The sequence below is a fragment of the Crotalus tigris genome, unplaced genomic scaffold (assembly GCF_016545835.1).
Source record: "Crotalus tigris isolate CLP2741 ecotype Arizona unplaced genomic scaffold, ASM1654583v1 scf7180000017940.1788314, whole genome shotgun sequence".
Taxonomy (NCBI): Eukaryota; Metazoa; Chordata; class Lepidosauria; order Squamata; family Viperidae; genus Crotalus; species Crotalus tigris.
Genome location: NW_024096732.1, coordinates 217,302 through 233,800, shown reverse-complemented (window position 1 = coordinate 233,800; position 16,499 = coordinate 217,302). Strand labels below are relative to the sequence as shown.

At 55.6% G+C, this 16,499-nt stretch overlaps 3 protein-coding genes across 8 annotated transcripts in view; 1 reads left to right on the top strand and 2 right to left on the bottom strand.

Moving 5' to 3' along the window:
• EXD3 (exonuclease 3'-5' domain containing 3) overlaps positions 1 to 9,536 on the bottom strand; it is a 34,339-nt gene extending 24,803 nt beyond the window's left edge. Inside the window, exons 1-10 of one of the 4 annotated variants that reach the window (XR_005556888.1) lie at positions 9,254 to 9,536; positions 7,579 to 7,654; positions 5,571 to 5,629; positions 5,110 to 5,271; positions 4,394 to 4,561; positions 2,521 to 2,574; positions 2,183 to 2,322; positions 1,576 to 1,676; positions 467 to 540; positions 344 to 382 (exon numbers count right to left, since the gene is read on the bottom strand). Coding sequence is in view for 3 of the 4 variants with exons in the window: in XM_039344914.1 (XP_039200848.1) it covers positions 344 to 382; positions 467 to 540; positions 1,576 to 1,676; positions 2,183 to 2,322; positions 2,521 to 2,574; positions 4,394 to 4,561; positions 5,110 to 5,271; positions 5,571 to 5,579 (747 nt within the window). In the remaining variant the exon portion in view is untranslated. The remainder of the gene's footprint in view (positions 1 to 343; positions 383 to 466; positions 541 to 1,575; positions 1,677 to 2,182; positions 2,323 to 2,520; positions 2,575 to 4,393; positions 4,562 to 5,109; positions 5,272 to 5,570; positions 5,630 to 7,578; positions 7,655 to 9,253) is intronic. The other 3 variants (XM_039344914.1, XM_039344912.1, XM_039344913.1) reach the window with 3 other exon arrangements.
• The window catches only part of FAM166A (family with sequence similarity 166 member A), a 30,426-nt gene extending 16,726 nt beyond the window's left edge, over positions 1 to 13,700 (top strand). The window contains exons 1-7 of one of the 3 annotated variants that reach the window (XM_039344937.1): positions 9,723 to 9,889; positions 10,355 to 10,569; positions 11,125 to 11,456; positions 12,018 to 12,135; positions 12,644 to 12,738; positions 13,036 to 13,153; positions 13,561 to 13,700. In XM_039344937.1, coding sequence (XP_039200871.1) covers positions 9,834 to 9,889; positions 10,355 to 10,569; positions 11,125 to 11,456; positions 12,018 to 12,135; positions 12,644 to 12,738; positions 13,036 to 13,153; positions 13,561 to 13,649 — 1,023 coding nt within the window. In that variant the 5' untranslated portion in view covers positions 9,723 to 9,833 and the 3' untranslated portion in view covers positions 13,650 to 13,700. Of the gene's footprint in view, positions 1 to 9,722; positions 9,890 to 10,354; positions 10,570 to 11,088; positions 11,457 to 12,017; positions 12,136 to 12,643; positions 12,739 to 13,035; positions 13,154 to 13,560 lie in introns of those variants that run through there. The other 2 variants (XM_039344936.1, XM_039344938.1) reach the window with 2 other exon arrangements.
• On the bottom strand, positions 13,642 to 15,998 carry TUBB4B (tubulin beta 4B class IVb). The gene is made up of 4 exons (XM_039344925.1): positions 15,837 to 15,998; positions 15,639 to 15,747; positions 15,363 to 15,473; positions 13,642 to 14,845 (listed from the first exon to the last, which is right to left on the bottom strand). Exons 1-4 carry the CDS (start codon positions 15,891 to 15,893, stop codon positions 13,785 to 13,787), a joined length of 1,338 nt encoding a protein of 445 aa, XP_039200859.1. The 5' UTR covers positions 15,894 to 15,998; the 3' UTR covers positions 13,642 to 13,784.
• Positions 15,999 to 16,499: the final 501 nt, after the last annotated feature.

Here is a 16,499-nt window from a genome sequence, read left to right as displayed (position 1 = left end):
GGATAAATTAACTTCTCTGATTAGAGAAAAAGCATCATCTGCATTTATTGCAGACCGGAAGCCTCCGGTGGACTTTTCACAAAAAAGTGAACGTGTGGCTCATGCTTTTGATGATTGGAACGCAGGAGTTTCATCTGCTTCAGCACAGGAGGGCCGAGACAGATTCACCCCCTGCAATGAGCCACAGTTTGTTCCAACTGTCCCCTGTAGAGGAAGACACACCAGCTCTACCTGGCAAACCACAATAACCGCTTGGCATCCGGCCTGAACCCAAACCAAGCCAGCCACATGATGGTCTCATGGACACAGAGACCTGCCTGGCTGGGAGGAAAATCACACTGACCTGGATGTGATCTGCCCAGTTTTCTTGCGTCATGGATTTCTGCAAGAGACATTGCAAAACAATGCTGTGAAGACACTGGAACCTCCATGGCCTTTTAACACCCTCCCCCTTCCCACTACATACCTCAACAAATCTCTTGTGGAGTAAGTATTTCAAAGTACCCAGGTGTCGCTGGTTGAGAATATGGGGACAAAGCTCTATTGGGGGGGGGGAGAGGAGGAAGGGAGAGACAGAAAGGATGGGTCAGTGAAAGTAGAGAAAGGGACCAAGTACAGTTCTGCAGGACTCATTCCGCCACCTGCCCAGGTCCTTCACCCCTGCCATGTGCTGAACTCTTTAAGGCTCTGAAGCCGAGGATGCAGGATGCTGTAGTCCCAAGAGATCCGGAGGGACCAACACCGGGAAGGCTGTGCTAGTCAACTCCCCCTTGGAAATATGGAAGCATGTGTCTGTGTGATTCCAAGCAACAAACCAGCAGCAGAGAGGGGCAGAGAGTGCAGGCACTTCACCCAGGCGGATGCAAAAGAGACCCGCCTTCCAGGGCAGCTCCCGCCTGCCCTCTGCTGTTGGCAGCAGCTCACCTCACAGGGAGACCCACAGCCACTTGCCAGGCTGCTCAGAGTCGGCCCTTCAGGCACACGCGGTGCTTGCAAACTCCAGGCAGGCAGGCAGGCAGGCAGGGCACCCTCCATCCTCAGCAAGCTTTGCGAGCCTGGCCAAGGCCCGGCCAATTGTGGGGGGAGGGGGCAAATCTGAACCACCACCGGCCTTGAATTCAGCTCTCAGCTCAGCAGTAAGAAAAATCTTGCTTAAGCTTGAAGTGGGTGCATTTAAAGAAGCACTCGGAGTGAATATGGTAAAAATGAAGAGCAAATGGAACGCGGGTGGTAATACCAGACCTGGCAATCTTGAAAGGCTGAAGCTTTTTTCAGAAGTCAATTTGTAGCCTCCATTTTTAAAAAAGATATACTTGAAAGTGCATTTGCAGGAGGGAGTGCATACGTGGCTGGCCATCGGTCCAGCAAATGAAAAATACCATTTGTTTCTCAGTCCTGAAAAGGGTGCAGGGTTGGGCCATGCATTCTCTCTGGGCAGAAACTGTTCTCTCTGCTCCCTTCAGACTGCGGGACCCAGTTCTCTCTCTCTCTCTCTCTCTCTCTCTCTCTCGTCCAGCTCCCAACCGTCCCCAGGATGAAGGCTTCCCTCCCATGGAACATGCCAGATGTGCCCACCTGGGCCCAGGCTATATCTGTCCAGCAACCGGAAGGCCACTTTATGCATCGTCCTGCAGTTGATCTTCTCCGGCCACTTGCCAGGCAGGGCTTGATACTGTCTGAAAGGGAGCCAAACAGACGGAGGGAGTCAGTCCAGCCGGCAAGATCACTGGGCCTCCCGCCAGGTGTCCCTGGTCCTGGGGAGGGAGTAAGGGCAGAATTCCTCCCAGCCACTTAACCAAGGATACCCCCACCCCCCCTGTGCATACAAGCGCATGCACACACACAAACGTGCTCTGATTCATCAGGAGCTCAGTAGACATATTCGGGCACTCTTTTGAAACCGAATTCACATGGCAGCAAGGATCTGAAGCACATTTATGTGGGGACCTTTTCAGTATTCAGCAGGTGGGAATCTGGTGCTCAAGCGGGGCTCCCCCCACATGAATTATAAGTAACAGTAAAGTAAGAATAAAAGCAATGAGGAAGAAATAACATTTACTCATTCTGCAGAGAGAATTTCGGGAATGTTAGCAGCTGCAGGAGCTCAGCTGATGTGGGATTGGGAATGCTGCTCCCCCAGGAGAGAAGTCCTCCCCGGGTGGCCTCCCAGCGGCCCCCTCACCTTGCCAGGTCTTTGGCCTGGAAGCCTGGCATGGACCACGAGTCCAGGAGTCGCAAGAGGCTCTGCTGTAGCTCAGGGCTGCCTTCCACGTAAGCTTCGACGAGTTCTATTTTGTCCTGAAGCAGCAACGGAATGCACACCTAGGGCACAGAGGGGGGAGGCGCATTGGCACCCCACTCTCTCTTTAATCAAAAAGACTGTACGAAGAAACCTCAGAGGAGCCACCCAACCAGGCCAAACCACCCTGAATGTTCTCAGTCCCTGCAGATAGACAGCTAGCATTTCAGGGAGAAGCAGGAAGGCGATGCAAGGACATCTGCATTTTGCATGGAATTTACCTTCTCAAATTCCAGGTCTGGTTGAAGTTTCAGTTTTATACTTAAAGTAGCAGCCTAGGAAACAAGGAAAGGTGGGAAAGAGAGTTAATAAAGCAGTGCAAAGGGTCAGGAGAAAGGGTTTTTGGAAGTATACACACACAGAGAGGCACACACAGGGGCCGGGAATTCCTTGAACAGCGCAGTAAGAGGGTGCCCTACCACCCCCCCGAGTGCACACGCCTCTCAGAAGGGGCACCTCTCCCTCTGAGTGACTTTTGCCCCAAAGAGTTACCAACATCTGTAAGCACCAGTGACTCACCCTGGGGGTAGTACCCACTTGGGCAACGAAACATCTGCAAGCAAATAAGCCCAGCTCAGAGAGCAGGAAGAACTCCACCAACGTTATTCCCCTCTGGTAGTGCTATTCAGGCGTGTGCCTGGTCTAGGAGCCTCACTCGACCCAGTCTTTACAAACAGAGCTCCCCCGCCCCAAGACACTCGGCCTGCAGGGATGCCCAGCAAGCACTCGGGAGCCCAGGATGTCTCTGGCCATTCATTTCGAAGCGCGTAAAGCGACCCCACCACATGGCATTTAAACTGCAGAGCAATTCCACAGCTATCCCAAGGCCCCAGTACGAACCTAACTTTGCCCCCTCTGAAAAGCTGAAGACGACCAAAGGGGGGGGGAGACCAGAAGCCATTCCCAGGCTTCTATTTTGATCAGTTTTGGAAGGAGTGAGAGGGGAGGGAGGAGGCTGGCAAGAAAAAAACTGAGCAGACCTAACTGCGCCTCCATGCCGTTCCCTTGCTGTTATTTTTATAATCCCCTTGGGACCAGTTGCTCTCTGGAATCCAGTGGGAACCAGGGAGGGCAGCTGAGAGTTCGGCCGGTAAGGAGTGTGGGGCTGCTGGGCTGCTGCAAATGCCTGACTAGCCGCCCATCTGCTTTCCCTTGTGATCAGGGAGGGGCCCACCTGGAAGCCCCCAAGCCACCTCCCTTCCCTTCTTTCTGAGCCCGGCTATCCAGGGATAAATTATCTCTCAAAACAGAGGCCCTGTGCCGCAGTCCCTTCCTTCCTCCTCCCTGGGGATTGTGTTATTCTGAATTTAACCCCCCCCTTCCTTTCACAAATGCACAGACAGAAACACACACACACACACACACACACACACACAGGCAACTGCCAATCGTCTGCCACCCTCCCATGAGGCTGCGGAGAAAAGAACATTTCCTGCAGATCCAACTCCAAATTACTTGGCAGAGCCATGCTGAAAACTCTGGGGGAAGGAAGCATTTGCCCCTCCCAGCAGGAGAGACTTTGCCCCGGCTGGGACGTCCAGCGTGGCCTGCCCCCTTTCTGTGGCCAGGAGGGAGGCCGGTTCTTCCGGCCCCATCACCGCTTCTGAATGGGCCAGAGCGGCCCTCTGAAGAAGAGCTGCTCTGCTCCAGGCAGCCCCCCAACCCCTCCCTTTTAAAGGGACAGATATCTTCTTATTTCTACCTTTAGGAGCTGTTTAAAAAATGTGAATAAAATAACTCAATGGACAAAGGACGGCATTCATGCCGCCCTGAGGCAGCCGCCATCCAGACATGAACCATCGTGGCACGTTAAGCCGTGGGACCCCACCATTCAAAGCTGAGAGGGCCTTCCGTGTCCTTTGGGCCGCCGATTCGGGCAGGATCGGCTAGGGGGTAACTCAGAGGGGCGAGGCCTGCCTGCAGGATTCCCGCCTGGTTTTCAAAAGGGGCCTGGCAGGAGAGGGCCGGCCACGGTTACCCCGAAAGCCCCGGCCCTCCTGCGCCTGCTGCCACCTGCACCCAGGCCCCTTCATCGCAGTCCCAGACAGACGGAGAGCAACAATGCCCCCCAGCGGCAAAGCGAGGGCACCTCACCTCTTTGAACTTCCCCCGTTGGCAGAGCTGGTTAAGGAAGCACAGCAAATGCTGGCGGTCTACGGTGTGGAGCTGATAGATGCTGATCAGGGGCTGCATCAGGCTGACATTGCACCGGGTGAGCAAGGGAAAGAGACGGGCCTGCAGCGTCTTCAGCTTTAAGCCAGACTGAGGGCACCAGAGAGAGAGAGATGCTGTGAATCCTAGACCCAAAGCAATCCAGGCTTCGAGGGCCTTTTCCAAAGAGCAGGCCTGCTGCCCTGTCTCATCCGGGAGGCCGGAGGAGAGAGAGCCTCCTGCACCAGAAGCAGTCTATGTCCAGGAACACGGGACAGATCGCTTCTTGGGTGTCTTGGGCAGGCAGGCCAAGAGGAGCCCAGCAAGGGCCCAGCTGGACACCACCAGGCTTCCTTCTGGCAGGAAAATTGGGGAAACTGAGAAGTGGGGGACCCCTCTTCCCTCCCCAGGTCCGCAAGGAATGCGAAACTTTTGAGGGAAGTGGCAACGAACGTCATCGAGCCATAAGCAGACTCTGCAGAAACTCAGGGCCCCAGAAGCCCCAACAGGAGCCCAGATGCCACTCCGCTGTGGCCCGTTCAAGGGGCAGCTGGGCAAGGTCTCTGCGTCTTCCTAGGGTACCTCAGTCTTCCATGGAGCCTCATTCAGGGCCAAGGCGCAGAGGCCTACGCCCAAGCTGAGTCCGGCAGTCATCTTACCGGCTGATCACTGGCATGGCTCTTTATCCAGCCCTGCAGCTCGCGGACGATGTGGGTCAGCAAGCCTGGCCCTCTCCAGACCCCACAGAAATCCAGCACATCCAGGAGCCACGCCAACGGGTCACGCAGGCTGGCAAAGCCCAGGTGCATTTCTTCCTGGAGCTAGGGAAACCCAGAAGGACCTCTGCTGATCCTGCTCTGCCAGTCCACAGGGCACAAATCCCACGTGGGGCACCCAGCTTTTGAGACGGCCAACCCCCCACCCTCAGGGAGGGAGAACACCTGTGCAGTTAACCGAGCAGCTCCCAGCTGGTCCTCGGGGCCTGGGCAGTTGGGAGCAAGAGTGGGGGTCACACAGCTTCCTCTTCAGAAAGAGGAGAGGGTGGAGATCCCTACCGGGGGGGGGGGAGGATACTGCAGCAATTTTGGCCACTTCTTGTACAATGCTTTATTGAACTCACCTTTTCCATGTCTCTCCGTGCCCAGAGAGCCTGAAGTTTCCGGAGCAAGGCGTCCTGTTCTGGAGGAAGGGAGAGAAAACCCAGGGAAGGAGAGAAACAAAATGTAAAGTGGGATTTGTTCCCTCCACCCGCGAGGACCAGGGCTCCCACCATGCACACACAGCCCTGGATGGAGGAGAATCCTCCTGCCCTGCTGAGGGCATTGGTGTCCCCTAAAACCAACCAGAAAACTGCCTTTCCATCGCTCGTCTAAATGGCCCATCCAGAACATTTTTCCCTGGGTGTGTGTGTGTCCTTGTTGCAATCAGCTCCCCTGGCCAGATGCTCCACCCGGGGCCAATAAGAAGCAGGGCTGGGCCCTCTGATCTTCCTCCCTTACAGGAAGCCCCGCTCTGCAGAGACCCACGATTGCTTCCTCCTCCGCCCCGGAAACCCTCCTTGGTGTCCCATTTTCCTCACATGATGGAGCAGGAAGTGTGGGCTCAGGTCGCTTGGCTGGCGAGACACCCCAGGGAGAGGTCAGCCCTGAAACTACCAGTTCTCCTCCCTCCCAACCTGCAGCCCCAGGAGGCTGACTCTCCCGGGATAAAGCTGGTTGGTGCCAGGTCTGGCCCCCAGAGTTTGGGGTGGGATAGCTGATGTTTCCAGCCTTTGTGGCCTGGGAGATACTGGGCAAATAGTCCCTTGCAAGCAGCTGCAGCTCAGTCTGAGCCAGGACGTCCTCCTCCCCTACAGACAAAATGCAAAGGGAGGGGGGCGTAGCACCTCACCCTGCAGGCATGGCTGTCTCTGCATCTCAAAATTGGGCATCAAAGAAGGGGGGGGGTAAACGACAGCATGAAAGGAAGCCCCCATCTGAGCGTGCAGGGGGAGACGTGATGACTCAGCACTGGGGGCACCCTGAGATCTGAACAATGGGGCTCCAGCAGAGAGCACCTCTTGTCTGCTGGAGCCTCTGCCTGCAAAGGAGAAGAGGAACTGGGCCTTCAGCTTGGCAGGCTGACAGCCTGGGGCTCCAGGCCTTTAATTTGAGGAAGCAGCTCTGCACTCCCCCCGCCCCCCCATGCAAAGCCAATGTTTGTCTTGGAAACAGCTAAACAGGGGCCAGCCTGTTGCAGGAAGGACAGACAGGGGAAGGGTGACAGGCAGAGGCGACCCCCAAACCGGTCAGATGAGGGAGGGCTGGAGCATAGGAGACAATCCCCAAAGTTTCCTTGGAGCGCTTACATCTGGTGGAAGCCTGCAGTCTTCTCAGAAGTCTTCTGGGAAATTTTGGAAATATTCACAGCAGGCTCCCTCGCCAAAGGCTTTCAAAACTTAAAAATGTTTTCCTACTGAACTTGGCTTCTCCAAGCAATCTTCCCTGTACTGTACCCCCCCCACCTCCCGGACATCTCTATCCTACCACCACACATTCTACAGGATTAATTTATTTTACGACACAAACTAGCTATAGCCCAAAGAGAATTTAGATTGTTTCTGCCAAAAGGCCCACTGCTAAAGCTTGTTTTATGCTAAACATAGATGGGGGAACCTAGCAGTCCATCTCCCCTCCCTCTGGAATGAGAAGGCCAAAAAAAGGGCCTTGGGTATTTCTGTGGACTCCCCCTCTCCCTTTTCCCAAAGCCAAAAAGACTTTTTGCTGACGGACAACTCAGCTTTCTAAATATGCAGGAGGGAAGGGATGAACAAAAGCACAGAGATGCAAGCTTGCAAAGTCCAAAAAAAGCAGCGGGGGCTTGCATCAATGGCTCCTGGAAACCTCTGGGTACAACTTGCAGGGGACTAAAACCCTTCTGTGGTTTTAGAGGGACTCATTTAAAGGAGGAGACCCATACCCTAAAATCCATACCTCTCTACAATAACCTGGTAGTCTCTGTGGCCAACCTCACATTTCAAAAATTACATATTGGCTGTTTTCTAAAAAGGGGGACCACCAGAGGGTAAAGGACTCCGCACAAGGAGCCAGGAAAAGGAGGAGGAAGAGCCATCAGAAGCTGGGCCTCACCACTGGAGCTGTGACTTGGGCAATCTTCCACCTTGGTGTCTTCTAGGGTATGGAAGAAGACAGCTGCCCCCTCATCCTGGAAGCAGGAGAGAATTTGGTTACTCGCAACAAGTGGATGACAGACACCAAATGCCATCTCTGCTACCACCAACCCTCGGGGGGGGGGGGGTAGCCGCATCCCAAGTAAATTATTCGATCTGAAGGGCGGAGGAGGGCTGCGCTTGCTGGGGAAGCCGCTGCCAAATGCTGGGAAGAAAAGCTGCTGAGGAGGAGTTGAGGGGCAACCTCTCCTAGGTCCCTCTCCAGGATGCCTAAAGACTGCTTCCTGGCCACTGCTGAGATGCCGACTAGACCAAGGCCCCCTTACGAAAGAAAGATGGGACGCAAGCCCAGCTCAAGGAACATGACCAAGCACAGGTCAAAGGGGTGTTCAGAAGCCAACTTCTCTGAGCTGGCATTTCACAGGCACCAGGATCCGCCAAGCATGGCCTCTCCAGTGAGATAAAGGCTGAAGAAAGGCACTAGGAGGCAGCATTTATTCTTGAGAATAAAAACAGCTGTACAGGAAAAGAGAGCCAAATGTTTTTCCTGGACAATTGCTGAGTGTGCTGCTTTTTTATTTTGCTTTTCACCTTTGACTTAAAAGATTTTTTTAAAAAAACCTCCAGAGCACAAAAAAATTAAGATGCACTGCTAGCATCTTAGCTAGCTGAAAATCAGGGGCTGCTGGATGCGCTGCCAACAGAGGATTCCCAGGAATGTGGATATTTTTCCTAAGGTCCTGTACAGCACAGGCAGCCCCTGCAGCTGACATCTGTGATCCATTTAACATTTCTCAGGGGCTGCAGACTTTGAAAAGATCCACAAACCACATGGAAGTGTCCAGTAAAGCCAAACCATATCAATGGAGAGTCAGTCAGCTGCTGTTCCTGGCACAGAGAGCTCTTCAGGGATCTACTTCATTTCCAAAGATCTGATACTGCAGCTCCATCCAAATTAGAAACCGATGGAAAAAAAGATCCTGTCTGGCATACTGATGACCAAAACATCAGCCGGGTCTACCACGAGACACAATCACATCAAGGCTGCCTCAAAACTCACCCTCACCCTGTGGTGCTCTCACAAAGCAGGCACGCACCCACGCACCCACGCCCGCCACCTCGGGTGCAGAAACACTCCCAGGCTGCAGCTGCGGAGGGGGTCTCGGGGTTCTGCTAGGCCCGAGGCCCCACCAGACTTTTGTGCCGCACTGAATCCAACTGGACCCCACGGAGAACCAGGGCCTGGAGCCCAACAGGAGCCCCTGAGGAGAGCGGCCAGCAGCCTTTGCCACAGAAAAAGGCCCACAGCCACCCCAGGCTTCTCCCCCCCCCCCGCTGACAGAAGCCCCAGGTAGGGGATGGGCGAGCAGGGGGTTCCCCAGGCCGCCAACGCCCCCCCAGGTCCCCCTTTTGCTTCTCCCCCGGCCCGCCCCCTCCCCCAAAGGAGCCAAAGGGCCCCAGGGGGCTGAGACGGGCGCCCAGCGGACCCTGCGCTTCGGAGCCAGCGGAGAGCAGCCCGGGGCGGGGAGGCCCAGCTGAGGAGAGGGCCTGCCGGACCTGGCCTCCTCCCGGGAGGCGGGAGGGCTTGGCAGTCCTCCCCCCCGGCGAGGGACCGGCCTCCCTCAGGCACCCACCTGCTCCCCGGGGCCCTCCAGCCTTCCCGTCCGACGGGGTCTCCCCCGCCCGGAGGCAGGAGCTGCCGTTGCAGGAGAGAGGAGGAAGCTCTCGGCCTACTCGGCGCCCACCGCCCACTGATCGGAGCGCCGCTCTGGGGAGGCCGCCGGGGCCTCGGACCGGCCGCGGGAGCGAACCGAGCTTTTCCGGCTTGGACCCTCGCCCGCCGGGCCGCCTCCCGTGCGCCCTTCCGGGAAGCCGAGTCAGCGCGCGACAGAGGGAAGCGGCGGCCCCGCGCTGGGCCAGGCTGCCGGAAGCGGCGCTTCGCCTGTGCGCCGCCCAGACGGTCCCCGGCAACTCCCGGGCGGAACCTTCGATCGGCGGGCGGCGGGACGACGGCCCCGCGAGGCAGGACTGCGGCCCGGCGGGCGGTCCTCGGCTGCCCCCTCGCGGCCGCCCCGCGCATCAGCCCCAGCGGTGGGACTGGGGAGCCCCGCGAAGAAGGCGCCCCCCCCCGCCCCTCGGGCCGCCTCACAATGGTCGCCCGGGGGACAAGCCGGGTCCGGCCCGCCCAAGCCCGCCGAGCAGCGCCGACCCACCATGACAGCCGCCCAGAAGTGCAGTTTCTTCCCCCAGGATCCCTACTACATCCCTGGGTGAGTCCGCGGCTGGAACCCTCTCGCCGGAGACATGTGACTTAATGCCGGTCTCTCTGCAGAGCTTCCCCCTACCGAGGCAGTCTACCGCTGAGCCCCAGACGCCCGGAGGCGGCGAAGCTGCCTGTTTTCCCGGAGTCTACAGAACTTGGGAAGGCTGTGCCAGCTACAGGCCAGTCTCCAGGGAAGCGCCTCCACCTGAGCCCCTCGCAAAAGCTTTCCGATTTTAGGATTAGGTTGGCTTTCTGTCCCTCCCCCGCCCCGCCCCAATTTCTCCCAGTCCCTTTTCCACCCTCTTTCAGGGAAGGCTCTTCTCTTCATGGATCTCCTAAACCAATACAATTGCCATGGCAGATCTCTAACAGTATTGGTGCCAGGCGACTTTTACTGATGCTACATTAATGCCATTTTTCAGGCATGCTAATGTGTGGATTCATTTCCTTTTACCTGTTTGTGCCTCCCAAGATACGGGGGCTTTTACCCCCAGGTCCGCTACCATGTTGGGCAAAGCTATGGCAGAACCACCTCCAGGATGCTGACCGACCCTGAGGTCCGCAAGAGCCCGTGCTCCGTTCTCACACCTTTGAGGAGACCCAAGTTCACGGAAGACTTCAGCCAGCAGAAGCTCCCTGCAGCAGACAGGATGGATCAGGGCCAGCTGTACATCCCGGGATACACAGGTGCGCATCTGAAGGAAATCTGGGAGAGGGACACCAAGCTCTGGTCAAAGGCTGTGGCCCCAGTGGGCAAGAAGGCTCCTTGTGTGTCTGGGATGACTCCTGCTGGCTGTACTGCTTCGGCTGGACTAAACTGCAGTACTGAATAACACAGCTCAGTAATACAGAACTACACAACTGGGCAAATAATAGAAATTCAGGGAAATTTTATCCTACCACCAAAAAAATCCTTACAAAAAAAAAAAAAAAACTGGTAGGAGAAAGGGTCCAGCCCTGCTCCAGAGTTGCACTCCAGGGATAAGTGGTTTCTTAAGGAATTACGCAAGGGGCTTTCTGCACATGGGTAGGGCTTTACCCCGGCGGCCTGTTAGTTCCCATCCCAGGACCACCCCCCATCCCTACTTCCACCATTTTGCTGGCTCTGTAGGAAGCCCCAGAATGATTGAAAAGTGTTTTTTTTTTTCCTGGCTCCTTTCAAGGTTGAATTTAGGATGTTGGTTTTCTCCCTCTCTTTCCCTCTAGGATTTGAATCCTACAGAGGTTGCTTTCCTATTCCAGGCCAAGACTTCCGGCGCCCTTTGCCAAGGGTCCTTCCCCTGCCTGACCTTCCTCCATGGACACAGGCCCATCCAGCACCACTGGCAGCTCAGAGAAAGGTCATCCCCTGTCATCCCGGCATCCGGCTGGCTTGTGGGCCAGGGTGGAGGCAGTTTGCAGCCACAGCCAGCTCACAGCTGGTCTCCCCGAAAGGCGAGGAAAGGTTTCTCTGCCACCCGGACATTGCCCTGGTGTGTGGTCAGGAGGAGCGCCGAGGACCTTGCAAGGCTGGCATGTCCTTGGTATGCGGGCAAGGCTGGAGGGGGCCTCCTTGCTACGCAGGAACCGATCAGGTAGGTGCTCAGAAATGGACCGCGAATAGAGACCAGCTGTAAAGAGCAGACCACAGAAAAGAGGCACCTAACCCCTGGGCGATTCCCATCTGTGGCCAGGGTGGAAATAGCAGTCAAGATCTATGTCCAATCTCAACGGTAGACGGCTAATCCTGATGGGGGCAACAGCTTCTGTAAGTGTTGGGATGGGGAGTCTTAGGTCTAGACTCTAGCCCGTTACCTCTGAAGCCCAGAGGGAGACGGTTTCCTAGGAATCTACCCAGAACATGAGATCAGAAAGAGGAATCCTTCCGACAATGTTCACTTGCACCTATGGGAAGGAGTCTGGGTTTTTTGTTGTTTGCCGTTTAGACCAAGAAACTTAGTACTTGGAGCTCAAGAAGGAAAGTTTACTGGCCCAAGGTCCCTCAATTGGCTTTGTGCTAAAACTCAAATCTCCCAGTTTCTAGCCTGGAGCCTTAACAGCTACGCCAACTGGCTTCTACTGCTTTGAAAGGTAGTTGCATTTTTCCTGCAGAAAGTCAGACACAATTGTTTTTTTGTTCTTCCTTTGGCTCTCAGCCAACCAGGACCGAAGGAGTGCCTCTGCCACTAGCAACAGAAACGGTGAATGTCAGGCGCTTTGACCGGACCCCCAGGCTGGATCTGCCCAACCTCATTCAACGAAAAGCCATCTCAGGTAAACTGTTGGCAATGGTGAGATAAGAAGGATCTCTTAACAACAGACTTGTGCTCTCCAAGTCTTCCTCCCCCCACAGAGTGCTCCCTTCTGTAGGCTCTGCTTCTTTAACCAGGGTTAGGGAAACAAGATCAGAAAAAGCACACCGAAACACACAGGGCTTTCTGAGAAAATAAACAGCAATGAAGCAGCCCTCCCTGCTCCAAATCTTTCCCAGATGGCTCAGCCAGCGCCCCTCACCCACACCCCATATTCAGCAGCTTGCTCCAGCATGCCAATCTAGGGTGGGAAGTGTTGGATGGAACACCTGCATCTGCCTGATGCCCTCCAGACACGCCAAGTGTGTCCAACGTTACCTTCAGCTGCTTCCCAATTCTCACTAGGCAAGAATGGTTTTAAAAAAGCCACAGCCCCACACACACCCTAGTTCCGGGCCTGGAAGGAGTAAAAAGGCTTATAGCCGCAACCACTTTGGGTCCTGAGCAGCTCTCTGGAACTTCCTTCACAGGATATGCTGGATTTATCCCATGCTTCACCTGGATTATGGGAGTCAACTACCTGAAAGGAGTGAAAGATGCCATGAACAATTTTGATAGAAACCAGGTAATACTGGAGCAGGGAGCAGAGCCCATCGTGCCCTAAAACAGCTTGAGTACCTGGGCACCGATGCTGCCTGGAGACAAATAAACTGGTCCCCAGAAAGAATTTCTTAGCTCGGGAAGAATCCCGAGCCAGGGTCCAGCTTAACAGCCCTTTCATCTTGCAATGCTATCTCTGTGCAACAGACACACCTGGTTGGGGGTTGCTATTGTAGCATCTGGTCCTTCAGGACCAAGTTTAGCTGATCTCAGAGCAAGACTTCGGCTCTCCTACCTAACGCACTTGATGGTCCTTCCTCAGGAAAGGCTGAGAAACCCCATGTATAGTTTTGGACAACGCCTGCCCCACACTTATTGGCCCAACACAAAGATCTACAACAGCAAAGGCCTGGTTCCATTTTACACCGGATTTGTGCCAAGTAAGTCACGGGATCTGTCAAGCTAAGAGTTTTCTCCCCTCCCTATTGGCTCCTCGGGGTAGGTGAGATCTGTTCAAAGCAACACATTTGCTCCCAGGGCCTCTGGCTACACAGAACTGAACACGCCGAGGTCAGACAGCAGCTGCAATTTGGCTCAGGCCGGCAGCTGCTTAGTCCTGGTTATGGAACATGGCAAGCAAGGAGAGCAAGGGCAACACTTTTTGCCTATTTTTTGGGCCAGTGAGATCCTCTCTAGCCTTTCAAAAGACTGTGATCGCTTCTGTCTGAAGTTTTGCTTGCAAAGAACAGTGACGTCTTTCACTGCACTCAATCCTACTGTGTTCCCACATGTCAGAAAGAACCAGTTGGAGCATGCAGAGCTGCTGACTTGGGCTTTTTCTCCCTAGCTATCCGCGAAAATTATGCCCTAACTTTTGGTAACAGCACCCGGCAAGCTTACTATGATGAATTACAGCGGAGACAACATACAGGATGAAAATGTTTTTAATGTACAGCATCAGACAAGTGACATAAAGATGACGCAGCACACATAAACAGAGGTCTTGAGCAAATAAAGTTTGTGACACCTTTGAACAGAACACACAGGTGTAACAGCCCCCCCCCCCGTCTCTCAAGCTGCTTCTTCCTCTGCTTCCTCTTCAAACTCACCCTCTTCCTCAGCGGTGGCATCCTGGTACTGCTGGTACTCAGAGACCAGATCGTTCATGTTGCTCTCCGCCTCAGTGAACTCCATCTCATCCATGCCCTCCCCAGTGTACCAGTGCAGGAAGGCCTTGCGACGGAACATGGCCGTGAACTGCTCGGAGATGCGCTTGAAGAGCTCCTGGATGGCAGTGCTGTTGCCAATGAAGGTGGCTGACATCTTAAGGCCACGGGGAGGGATGTCACAGACGGCAGTCTTCACATTATTGGGGATCCACTCCACAAAGTAGCTGCTGTTCTTGTTCTGGACATTTAGCATCTGCTCATCCACTTCCTTCATCGACATACGCCCACGGAAAACCGCCGCCACCGTGAGGTAGCGCCCATGGCGGGGATCGCAGGCTGCCATCATGTTCTTGGCATCGAACATCTGTTGGGTGAGCTCAGGCACCGTCAGGGCACGATACTGCTGGCTCCCACGGCTGGTCAGCGGAGCAAAGCCAGGCATAAAAAAATGTAGCCGAGGAAAGGGGACCATGTTGACCGCCAGCTTGCGCAGGTCAGCATTTAGCTGGCCTGGGAACCGCAGACAAGTGGTCACCCCGCTCATTGTGGCTGACACCAGGTGATTGAGATCACCATAGGTGGGAGTGGTCAGCTTCAGGGTCCGGAAACAAATGTCATATAGTGCCTCATTATCGATACAATAGGTCTCATCTGTATTCTCCACCAGCTGGTGGACTGAGAGAGTGGCATTATAGGGCTCGACCACAGTATCTGACACTTTGGGGGATGGGACAACGCTAAAAGTGTTCATAATCCTGTCTGGATACTCTTCACGGATCTTGCTGATCAGGAGTGTCCCCATGCCAGAACCGGTGCCACCCCCCAGGGAATGTGTGAGTTGGAAACCCTGGAGGCAGTCACAGCTTTCAGCTTCTTTCCTTACAACATCCAGCACAGAGTCGACAAGCTCAGCCCCCTCAGTGTAATGGCCCTTGGCCCAGTTGTTGCCTGCTCCACTCTGACCTGCAAGGGAGGGGGAGCAAGTGGGAGAATGAAGACCCATCAGGCAACCCCCCCACAGGACAGTCATTTGTCAACAGCGTTTCAGAGCCCGAGCTTTGCCAAGGAATGCCTGGAAGCTGCCCTCCTGCTGCTGGAGCAGCTCTTGGCGCATTTAGGGCTGAAACACAAACTCACCTGTCTGGAACGCTCCTGAAATGGGGGGGTCCCTGCAAGCCACCCCCCCTCCGAAGGCCCTTCCCCAGTAATCCCCCCCCTCTCAAGACAATTCTCACCACCACCCCAGGAAAACTCAATCGTCTAAGTGAGCGGCTATCATCAACGACCCCCGGATTCCCTAATCTCCAGCGCCCAATCCTAATGAGCAAAGGATGAGATGCGCTGGCCCCGCCATTTGGATGCCACGCAGGGCACGCCACCTGCCGCCCCCGCCCCGAAACCCTCCGCCTGACGAGCACCGAGGCCGCTTCTGCCCACGGCCAGGTCGACCGCCGCCCTCGGCCGACCGGGCATCACGCACCGAAGACGAAGTTATCGGGGCGGAAGATCTGCCCGAAGGGGCCCGAGCGCACCGAGTCCATGGTGCCCGGCTCTAGATCCACCAGCACCGCCCGAGGGACGTACTTGCCGCCTGCGAAGGAAAGAGGCCAGCTCAGCTCCGGCCCCCGAATCCCAAGTCCCCCCCCCTCCGCTCCGCTCCCCACCGTCCCGTCCCACCAGCTCCGGGCCGGCACGACGGCCCCCTCCTTCCCGGCACTCTGCGCGTGACCAGAGGCCCGGCGCTCGGCGGACCCACCGGTGGCCTCGTTGTAGTAGACATTGATGCGCTCGAGCTGGAGATCGCTGTCGCCATGGTACGTGCCGGTGGGGTCGATGCCATGCTCGTCCGAGATCACTTCCCAAAACTAAGGGCGGAAAAGCGGGGAGAGCTATGAGAAGAAGGCGCAGGCGGCCTCCCGAGCCCCACCCGGCCTCCTCCGCCTTCTTGGCCGACCTTAGCGCCGATCTGGTTGCCGCACTGGCCGGCTTGCAAATGCACGATCTCCCTCATGGCGACGAAACCGGCGGGCGGGCTCGGCCTCTTCTCTCCGTTCCGGGTAGCGAGACAAGCAAGGCCGACGGCACGACGAATACTAGCTGCGTCAAGGTAACGGACACACCTTTATATACGAGGCGCAAGAAAGGGGGCGGCGCTGCGTAGTCGCGCGCGTCGTCTCAACCTCACTCCACCTCCCTCGTCATCCGCCTCGCCAATGGCGATTGGGCAAAAATACTTAGATTGCGCTATTGATTGGGCGCTCGAGATGCCAATCTTAACCGAAAACCTCCCCGCGCTTGAACGTTTTTTAGCGCGAGAATGTTCTCCCTCGAATTTTCTACTAGAACGTTTCAACGGTCGTCCGAAACTCCTCCTCCTGCTCACGTACGTTGGTTCTCTGTGCTCCCTACCAACGGAAAAAAAAAAATCCGAAGGAACCTCTTCTATTGGGTGATTTGAATGACTGATCGCGACCTCCAATTGACGGCTGAGAGATGCGTCTCCTAGTAACGGTCGTAGGGGAAACGCCCGCGCAAATGTAGGCGCGAGAACCTGTTCACCCGGCGACTACGTTAACAGTGCTACGTTAAAAGCGCAAGCTCCCCGCGCTCTGCGTTA

Bases quoted from the DNA above. Each gene is read 5' to 3' on its own strand.
- TUBB4B (XM_039344925.1), bottom strand. From the start codon at position 15,893: ATGAGGGAGATCGTGCATTTGCAAGCCGGCCAGTGCGGCAACCAGATC. The intron at 15,748-15,836 runs GTCGGCCAAGAA...TTCCGCCCTTAG, and splicing joins GCAACCAGATCGGCGCTAAG to TTTTGGGAAGTGATCTCGGA. The intron at 14,846-15,362 runs GTGCGTGATGCC...CCTCCCTTGCAG, and splicing joins CCCCGATAACTTCGTCTTCG to GTCAGAGTGGAGCAGGCAAC.